This window comes from Linepithema humile, chromosome 1 (genome assembly GCF_040581485.1).
Source record: "Linepithema humile isolate Giens D197 chromosome 1, Lhum_UNIL_v1.0, whole genome shotgun sequence".
Taxonomy (NCBI): Eukaryota; Metazoa; Arthropoda; class Insecta; order Hymenoptera; family Formicidae; genus Linepithema; species Linepithema humile.
In genome coordinates, this window is record NC_090128.1 from 23308940 (window position 1) to 23319998 (window position 11059).

Here is an 11059-nt window from a genome sequence, read left to right on the forward strand (position 1 = left end):
GATACACGCATGCCGATATACACGGCCGCAAGCGGCGGACACAGCCGCGCGCGATGCACTTGCCAGCAATCGTACATACACACGCGCTCGCGCGCTCGCTCGCTCGCTAAGCGAAGCAACCCGGATCACACGCGCGTACATATACACAGAATACCGATAGCGTGTGGTATAAGCGCAAATGAGAAAAGAGATACGGATTAGAGGGAGAACGAGACACGATGGGGGAAGGGAGCTGCGGGGACGAGGGGGACACTCGTTGTTTACGTTCTAACATCTGAACCGAGGGAGGTGCACGACGGGTCATGGCGCGACACACAACACGGCACCGATTCTCCCACGCCAAAGACCTACTGGTATTTCCTTACTCTGCTCGTGACGTCCGAAACCTCCTTCATGATTGCTTCGAAAGCCGCTGAGTCCTGGGCCTCCTTCTGGTTCAGCAGCGCGATCTTTTCACTGAATTTCCGTGGGTTCGCCATGATGGCTCGCGGCACTAGTTTTTCGCGGACACTCGCGGAACCTGGAGCACCCACCACCACCACCACCACCACCACCACCACCACCACCACCACCACCAACCACCACCACTACTGTCGCTACCAAGCAACAACACGACCACCAACTACCACTGTCTTCGGTAATCTGCCCGCTCGCGACTTTACCCTTTTTTCCCTCCGATCGTCGTCCGTCAGGACGACGCACCACCGTTCGCGGAATTTCGCTCCAACAACAATTGCGCTATAAACCGCGTAACCACTGTGTGCCTTCTGGATAGCACTGGCGAACACTGATACGCAAGATCATGCGGCGCAGCGCGCCACGCGCATTGCGCAGAAGCTGCATTTTGCGAACTGATTGGTTGCCACCGTACCCCACCATGCGGCCGCATCCACAATAAAAAGCTTAATGGATATAATGCATTGGTGGAGTTATGAAAACAAAGCAGAAAGTGAAAGAAAATAATTGAGAAATTAATGTTGTTATATTGATTGTAATATCAAAAATGCTAAACATGTATAATTATGTATAATATATAAAGTTACGTGCTGCACGAAGAATGTGACAAAACTAAGAATTAACCTATATGATGCAATGGCCAATCAGCCTTTTGCGTTCCTGGAAATAATAAATAAGTATCAAGTAGCGTTTGTATGCAAGAGGCAATGCATAATTTTATCATCATGCGCAACGTATCTAGATATTCGTGCATCATGACTATTAATTATTCAAAAGAATGATAAAGATATTTTTCAAGCAATTTTTGACAGTTTCATTGAATTTTCGTTTGGGAAACACAAGTCTAAAATTTCCTTAACTAAGACTCAAACCCATTTACTTAGCAAAGATTCAAACCTTAGTGGAAACTCAAACCCGCTTAGCGGAGAAGCAGCTTAGCGGATATTTGAATCCGAATAGCAGAGATTCGAACATTATTTAGCACAGAATCGAACCCATTTAACTACTGATACTTTAAATTGTAAAATTTTATTACCTTGAAAGTTGATAAAATATCAAAAAAATTTAAATAGATAAATAATTTGGCAGACAAATTAAAACTTCAAGAATCATGATTTATTATTATCACGTTATTATTATATTATTATAAATTATAATGCTATAATAATAATAATGTATAGAAATAATAAAAAATAGATTTCAGTAAACTTCTTATTATAATTTACGTATTTATAGAAAAATAATTCTTTAAGGTCAAACGTCGTGCACCTTATAATTGCGTAATAGTTCATTAGCAAAAAAAACTGATAAATAAAACATAATAAAAAAAACTGTTTCCCAGACAATTTAAAATCTTGCCAACTCATGATTACCTTTCTAGAAGATTTTTAAAAATCTTTGATAAATATGTATTGCTCATATGTTATCAAGCTGTACACATATAGCAGACTGCATATGTAGATAGTAGAAGATTCCGAATATAATCTGCCGAGCATGGCACTTGTTGACCAGTGTCGGCAGTTCTCTCGTTGCGTGCGGTTATCAGTAGTGCTGAGTCATTTTCATTCTTAAAGTGATATTAAAAAACGTACTCAAAAGCAAAGAAAAATGGCTGAAATAAATCCAGAACTGCTTCAGGCGTTCGGTTTTTGGGGCAGCATATTAGTTTTAAAAGTACTAGCGATGTCACCTTTAACTGCACGACAGCGGTTCGCAAAGAAAGTACGTAAAACAAAATATGTCAGAATGTTCTCTGCGCATAGTCATCACTAACTAAACTCTTGTCCAATGAACGTGAATCATTTAATTCACATTTAAGATAAATTGTACTACTGTTATTAAGTGCTCCATATGTAAGACAGGAAATAATTTATTTTGTAATATTTTTTCAATCTTTGGACAATATAGCGGAGATATTAAAGTTGTGTAACATTTTATCTGCAAGTAATGTATATTTCGCAATTAATTTAATAACATCATAAAGTGGTACAAATACGAGTTTGACTGATCGTGTTGAGCGCCACTGAAGTTGATCGACAAGTAGCATTGCACAGTCATGATTATGGTAGTCTGAGCTGTATCATGCTCAGTCCAGTAATACTTCCAGTGGTGCTCAGTATCAATGATTACTTGAGTTACGACCTTCCTCTGATATTGATACGATTATTTATCATATGCCATTCATATCATATCCGCATTATGTAATACTATTAATCCGTAATACTGTTCCACTCATATTCTTGTTAAAAATTTTTTATGGAATGAAATTAATTTATGATAATTGTTACAGACATTCGCCAATGAAGAAGATGTTCCGTTTGCATCTAAAGCCAAAGTCTCATTTAATGATCCAGACGTAGAGCGTGTACGAAGAGCACATTTGAATGATTTGGAGAATATTGTACCATGGTTCATAATCACATATCTCTGGTTGACCACGGGACCATCAGCATGGCTGGCTAAAATTTTGATACGCACTTTTGTACTTTCTCGAATAAGTCATACAATTTCATATGTGGTTTTGTCACAGCAACCTATGAGAGTGATCGCTTTCTTTGTGGGATTCCTTATTACTGGTTATCAAACTCTTAATACATTGTTGTATTATTTGTAATTGTTATATAAATAACTTCTGCAAAACTTGATAACTTGAATCCATAAGTATGATGATAAGAGTGTTTGCAGCAATGGTTTACAATAATCAAATTTTCCTTTTGTATTTTGGAGATAAAATAACTACAAAAAATAAAATAATTATTATGTTGTATATCTTTAAAAGATATTTGCATTTTTGAAATGTATTATCTACCTGTTATGAATTTAAATAAATTACAGTTAATATATGATAAGATAAAATTAATGAAAATATTAGTCTGTGATAAACTATCTGCTTTATATTTCTACTCTATTTCAATATTCATTGAACGTTGTCAGCATAATCGCACTCGTTATTCTTATTTGCATTTTAAATTTTGATTTATAAATGAAAAACGCATAAGCAAGTGTGTGTGCATATAACATAGTTTTTAATCGCGCACGCGTTTTAACACATTTCGAGGGCGCATACGCGAGCTTTGTCGTACACGGCGTCGCGACGCCAATAGACGCGGGAACGTCAGACGTCGCGATGCGTCCGTGACGTGCTAGTCGTCGTCGTCAGTGACGCGGCGTCGTTCAATGATCGAACATGCCTCGGTCCGCATTTTCTCCGCATTAATCACGGAACTTTTCGGATTTTGCAACACGGTGTATTAATGCAGAATGCTAAGTTGTACGTGTTCAAACAAAAGCCGAGAATCGCTGCTCGGTCTTTTCACGGGATCGATACGTAAAGCGTAGAGTGATCAAGAAATACGATCACAGGTAAGTCTTTATCTTAAGTAATAATAAGAAAACTAACAAAACTGCACTTGCAACAAAATTTACTTTAGAGTAGATGATTAATTCTTAAAACATGCATTATATAATTCTTTTTGATCACTTAACAATTAAATAATTATATATTTTTTGTCACTATTTTACATTTTATATTATTTTAAATAATTTTATCGTATTTTTTATATTCTTTTTATTGCATATCGCACATGCATAAATATGTATTGTGTAGAAAATAAGCAGGTGCTCTGAAGAACTCAGGAGAAATTCCTTATCTTATATCCATGCAATTTTCCCCTTTGTTCCGACGACAAACACGGATCCCCAAGTTACACGCGAATAGAATCAAGCACAGGAACGTTGTTCCTACATCTACACCTCAATTTCTGGGTGGATCAAGCCTTTTTCTTTTAACCTGAATAGAAAAGCCAGTTGAACGATTCTTTCTCACGTGCAACGGTTTGCATAGAAGATAGGAGTATGCCTTCTCGCAGATTGAAATAAGTTTTCAATTTTTTTGCTGATAATTTCTTGGAACATTCGTGACTAGGTATTTTTCTAATCAGGATCATTATCTACATTGTTAAAATTTAATTACTTCTATCTAACAATAGCACAGAGTCAATTTAGTTTCAAGAAACGAGTTAAAATTCTAGAGAGAAAAGCATTACTTTATATTCTAGAGAGAAAAAAATAAATTTATATATTATTTAAAATATATTATTGTATGACTATAAAATTGCGAGTGTATATGAGAGAGTGTGATAATGAGCGTAAGAGTGAGAGAATCGGAAGCCTTTAATGCACGAATGTTTAATGCATGACGGTTTATGACTGTCGAGTGCAGCATGTATCAAAAGAATGATTGAGGATTGCATAAAATAACGAGAATGTATGTATGCATGATTGAGAGTTGAAAGTGTACAAGAATGAGGATTGAAAAGCGAGTGATTATTGTTCTGAGTTTTTGGAAAGCGAATATATCAAAATATAGTGGGCGTAGAACGTGTAAGTGTGATATCCCCACATTATTTATGTATTTTTTAATCTTTTATTTAATTTTGTTATTTTTGTATCATATATAAATTTGTTAAACTAGTAATGAATTTTTGATGTCAGACGCTGAAACATTTTTCAGTGCCATTGATACCGTGACGTGGTCAACAACGATGTATCAATGTTTGTCTACTTTCCGGGGCTTTAGACGTAATGAAATTTTCTCACGAGAACTTACACTTGAATATATATGTATTAAAAAATTCTTTAGAAGCCCTGATTAAAAGTCCACACATTTCACGGAAATGTTGATTGCGCAATTAATTAACATTCCTACGGATGCACGAATATTCATCACTCTATTTTCTGAGATTTTATCACCGAAACTCTTGCGTATTGAATGATACTTTCATTGTAAAAAATCATGAATTATATATATTGCACTGTGCATTAAAATAACATTGATAGACAAATAGACAAATCTCTACATTGTTTCATCAATATTGTCCATGGTAACCACATCTAGGATATATAGATTGCAAGCATGCAGACACCAAATATACACGTCTGCATTATTCCACAGGTATAGATTTTGCCAAAGAAGTTTTAAAAAAAAAAAAAAAAAAGAAACATTTGGTTACCTGACTAAGCCATGAAACTTATATTTTTCATAAAGTTTTAATTAAGTTAATGCTGCAAGCTGAAATAGCTTATTATATAATATTTGTATATAAGAAAAACTAATCTTCATAGAACTTTTATTTTAATATATTAAAAGGTGTACAATATCAGTTTTGAAAGGTGAAATTTTTGAGCGACAATTCAATAGAATATTTTCAAATGATTATGAAAAGGCTGATAGTTATATCAGTTATATCTTTTATATCAGTTATATTTTTTTTGTATCGGCTTTCATGTAACGGCTGAAAAGTGACAGGCGTATTATAAAAAGATTGAAATTTTCTGTTCTAATTTGACGATATCTGTATGAAAATGCGGAGTTTTATAAAAAAAAGGCTTTATTCTTTATGGAGAGGCTAAATTTACAATCCTCCCACGGCATGTACCTATATATAATTGCTACTCTATTGTGTTCGGAGGTGGATTGAATATTTTATTGGATATCGCAAATATTAATTAATTGTGATGCCGCTACGCTATACAGGCAGCATGCACATGACTACAAAGCGTATCGACCACGTGCTGGTCCCTAAAGACAGTTTAAGCACAAGGGATCATAAGCGTTTCGACCCGGTGCATGCCTGCGGTGTGCGGGAGAGATGCGCGCGGTTATCGATAATCGTGTCAATTTTCCGTGTCGCGTGGTCACGCCTTACACGTGCGTGCCATCCGTAATTGCATTTCTCTGTATCGGCTGTCACGGCGACCGACGCGAGCTAGTGACTGCGATTCAATTTGTGTCGGGATTAGTAACAAGATTCTAATCACGTTTGAGAGGTGGCTGCTTCCACCTTTTGTAATCGAGAGATAGGCAGTTACACCGACAAATTTGCTTATCAAAATGGAGTATATACTCTACGCTTTCTTTTTTTTGTAAACTCGCTTGATATATTTGAAATCAGAAATATACTTTTTCAGTAATGGAAAAATCTCTATCTTTTGCGGCGTGACAATTCGCGCGCAGCGCCCTCAAAATATTTCGTGCAGATTTCAGAAGTACTCTGAATCGAAACAAAAAGAAAAAAACTCGATATGATGATAGAAGCAAATCGAGAACCACTGCCGACGTCTGCGTTTTAGTGTCACGGTCATACACATGAAGAGACATGCTCTCGTTGTACAAGTGCACGTGAAATCCTGCGCACACACTTGGAGTTATTCGCAGATATTTATCGCTGTATTAAGAATTCCCCCCGGAGACTCTTAGCGCCCGATAGAGGAACGAAACGGCCCGTGACATCATAGGCTGCAAATGCACATTCGCGATTTATCCCTGCTTGCCAGACGACCCCGATGTGAATTTCGTGTGCCCGCTTATGGCATGTACGTGCACACAATCAGGACGCACGGAAATATTGTCCTTGAAAGGTTGCACGATCCTTGAAAGAGAAGGTGACAAGCGCGAGCATATACAGATAAAAGAGAATTCTGATGTTTGCGGTTCACCCTTGGAAGAAAGGTCAAACCGCATCGTGAATTATATCAGCGACGCAAAGAGCGGCAGTACGAAGGATCCTGCGAAGTGAATCGTTATACCGGAACAGTGAATTCATTGTAACAATGTGTATGACGTGATTAACATGCGAGTGAATAATCACGTATGGCTTTAGGCCCGATGACTTCATAACGCCGATGTAACTCGCATTATATGACGTCAGACACACGCATTCGCTGTTTAAATGTTCACGAGTACCGCCGACTTCAAAACTGTCAGAATTGTATTTTATTTGTGGCGCTTAAAACAAACTGGGGGGGGGGGGGGATTTTAATAAAGTATGAGCACTAGTAATCACAAGGCAGCAACGTAATCGTACAGTTTCACAGTATTACGTTAATGGGAGTAACATCGGAAATTGTAGTGTTACTAAAACAGTATACCGCTTGTAGTATTTGTAAAGGATTTACGGACTGTAATATAATAAATTGCAGTACTCTTAATCACTAAAAGAGCGTCACTTTCCAAGATGCACCCGCCCGGGTTCTCTCTGACGTCGACGTAACGACGCGTCAGCGAGGAGGTCAGGCTGCATCACTTCGTCTTAGGAGCGCAATTACAAAAGTTTCCCTTTTAACGTTAATTAATGAGAGAGTCCGCCGTACCGTACTTCATTATGGTGCTATCCATTACGGACGCGGCCTCTTCGCCCGAGTTGGGCATGCTTTCAATTCTCCCTCGGGAGAAAGACCGCGCAAAACTGATTTACGGGGAACGATCGACTTTTTCCTCTTTTCGCATAAAGTTAACCGCGTTAACCATACGCATCCGCCGCGATCCGAGCCGTTCTGCGAAAGCGCGCGCGGTTGCGATACGCGAAGCGCGCAGCAAACCTTACCGATATCTCTCGAAATCGAATTGCTAATTAAGGTATCTCGTTGCTAGCCGCTATCTGGAATTCGATCGTGTCCTTCCCGACGCAAAAAACACATATAGATGCGTGTTTTCATGCTACGAGGAATGAATAACCATACGCATTACGTAAAGCTTCGTACGGTTTTGGAAAGGAGAGAAATAATTCATAGAGTCAGAAATGGCTTTAAACTCATGACTCTAAGCTGGAGTGACGAGACACTACGATTTAAAGTCACAAGCTTCGTCGTTAAATGGACAAAGAATTTGAAACATCCGATGTTTCTCGATCCATCCCGATGTTTTGCCCATTTTTAATTTCATGTGCGAAACAACGAATCGTTTCGTTATTTTGCTCGTTCTTAGTTAAGTATATCATGCTACATTTACGAAGAATTATTTTGCATTCGCGAATAAATTTGCGCGCGAGCGTCGGTTAAGGTCGGCAAAAGTTACAGAAACATTAATCTTGCGTACGCGAGAAAATGATGCACGTTTATGTACGGTGGACTTAAGTGATGTTTATAGAACCATTCACGTTACGCTCACGGTTCACGGATGACGCGTTCGATGATTACTGGTTCGCCTACGGATTTCGACGCATTCGCCAAATACGGCGCACCGACGTCGAACTCGAGAAGCCACATACCGTCTGGTTTTCTGCCCACGCGGTGACCCGTCGTTGCTTTTTACGGGATACGCGAACGGACGGGCGTGGTACTTTCGCTCCTTAAGTGAAATGGTCCACCGAATGCGCCGCGCAAATCTTTTGCAGATCGACAGTTATCAAAATTTAATAATAAAATTTAAGAATTAATCTCTATGATATGATTCTACGTATTTTTAATATAAAAAGACGCAAGAATTCTTTTTCCGGCTTTTTGATATTAATTCTTGGACTTTCTCATGTATGATAGCTGCGTCTATATAGATGAAAAATCAGTTAAATTGCTGTTAAACGAAGCTAGTGAGAAACTTGCCATAATTGTCATTGCAATTGGCTGCATCTCTTCGTGTGAAATAAATTCCGACATTATTTATTATATAATATCATTACGACGCGTGTCTACATACTTTTAACGATTGCGGCTTTGTGTAATGACACGTTTTATTACTTATGTAGACTGAAATCACCGTAAAAACCAAGCGTTCATTAGACTTAATAAACGTCTTTAGATCCAAGTATATGTGAGCAATTTTTTTTACACGCGAGACACACCTTGCGTCGTTGGCGCTCACAAATAGGCTTTATATCACAAAGTGAGTGTGTTAACGTCTTGATTAAATGAGAAAATTGTTCGTCCGATTTGCTCTGAAGGACGTATACAGTAGGAAACAAATATTACGCAAGCATAAATGAACGTTTCTGCGTGTTTCTCGTTGTTTATTACAATATTCCTTTAAAACACGCCTTTTCAGCTTCAGTACAATGGCCGCACAATGACGTACCTCATAATTTCAGCAATGCCTTGCGTGTTATCGCACTTTTATTGTGATGATCAGTCAATACTTGTCAAATATAACAACGAAAAACACACTTGTTAGCGTTTTTATAGAGTGTTTATCTCGGAGACCTTATTTCAGAGATAGTGATGATAGCATAATACGTTTGCTTTTATAGATTATAATTAGAAAAAGAAATGAACTCATATCAACATAACATCAAAGATAAAGCACGTGATAAAGCAATACAGACGTATATATGGTGATCTAAACAATATCATCGCATGTACGTGTACATTGCTTCATTATCAATTAAGTACCGCTTAAACATGCGTCGAATTAGTTTACGCGTTTATTTTTGCTATTTGTATATAATTAGTCTATTATTTGTGAATTGTGTATTAATATTTTATATATTAATACTGGCATATAATATCATGAATATTGATTCGCAAACAGTTTAGCAGTTTCAAATGTGGACGCTGCGTCAGTTTGACGCTCGTTTAAGCAGCACCCAGGTGGTAATGAAGCAATGTACACGTACAATGCAGTGATCAGTGTCATTAAAACGTACGTGTGTGTTGTCTCATTATTATCTAGGCATTGTTTTAAACGCGCGTCTTTCTTCCGCTTGCGTACAATCAGTTTTAGCTAACGGAAACAATGATGAAAATTGTCTCTGTAATGAAATTTTAACATGCTTTCCGATTTATTTTGTTTGTCCTATTGTGACGGGAGGAAACGCCAGCCACGATCTTCATCGTAGTTGCGCAGCCTACGTCATCGCTCGGTTTACACTGCGACATCACGATGGACCGGTTCTGTGAAGGTGCCCCCACTGATTTCTCTGTCACGTCCGCGGCGCTCGCTGTCCGCAATTTTTCTTACTACGAAACGTTGAAAGAAGAAACTTCGCGTGCTGCTAGGTGTGAATCATTCAGTAAACTTATATAGAAATAAGTACAAAGGAAGAAACTTTTTTCGATTCGCGCGTAGGATACCACACCTTTATGAGCATACGGCTTTCTCCTTATCCTTTATCGATCATTTGCCATTTTGGATGCTTTGTCGCAAAATTGATGCGGTTCAGACACGTCATGTGTTGCGTTACTAATAATTGTAACAATTTATTTTGTATAATAATACAAATTAAGAATTGAAAGCTCTTGCAAAAATTTCATTTAAACATGCATACGCGAAATCTATTTTGCACAGCTGATTCTATAGGGAAAGTTTTAGTTCGAAACTTTATCTGTGTGTAATGTTGAGGTATTAACAGGTGCACACTAACATGGAACAGAAAAAAAAACTACATCCTGCGTTTACGCGTGTGTTACGTAACGCACATCAATGTGTGCATGCGCGCATGTCCACGAAGCAGATCTGTATCTACTAATTTAATGTAACGTTTAACTTGACGATTATATTGAATTGTATTAACGCAAAATTTTAATATTATTTTATTGTATAGCATAATTCATGAATACGAAATGTGATTCGTAAATACTAAAGATTAAATTCCTCCTTAAGTTTCGATTAACACGACTCTGACAAATATTTTCCGCTATCTTCGGTATCGTGTACGAGCGTGTGGAATGCGAGCGCCGGCTCAGCTTATTAGAATTTGACATTGACGCATTCGCGACATACGTATCGCAAATATGCACGTGACGAAAAGGAATCGCAGATAAGCTGCAGGAGGAAGAAGGACAGACTGTAATCTGTAACGCGCATCGCTACTGCGTGAGCGTGCACCTATGC

The 11059-nt window shown here is 37.9% G+C and overlaps 2 protein-coding genes across 12 annotated transcripts in view; one reads left to right on the forward strand and one right to left on the reverse strand.

Moving 5' to 3' along the window:
- Positions 1–11059, reverse strand: part of LOC105675855 (CREB-regulated transcription coactivator) — an 89838-nt gene that overhangs the window by 30855 nt on the left and 47924 nt on the right. For 2 of the 11 annotated variants that reach the window (XM_067353322.1, XM_012373315.2), the window contains exon 1: positions 366–1336. The exons of 1 other annotated variant lie outside the window; for it this stretch is intronic. In XM_067353322.1, the coding sequence (XP_067209423.1) occupies positions 366–479 (114 nt within the window). In that variant the 5' untranslated portion in view covers positions 480–1336. Of the gene's footprint in view, positions 1–351; positions 1346–11059 lie in introns of those variants that run through there. 8 more of the 11 variants (XM_012373314.2, XM_012373319.2, XM_012373316.2 and 5 more) reach the window with 7 other exon arrangements.
- On the forward strand, positions 1945–3236 carry LOC105675828 (microsomal glutathione S-transferase 1). Its single transcript, XM_012373257.2, has 2 exons — positions 1945–2178; positions 2747–3236. Exons 1-2 carry the CDS (start codon positions 2065–2067, stop codon positions 3068–3070), a joined length of 438 nt encoding a protein of 145 aa, XP_012228680.1. The 5' UTR covers positions 1945–2064; the 3' UTR covers positions 3071–3236.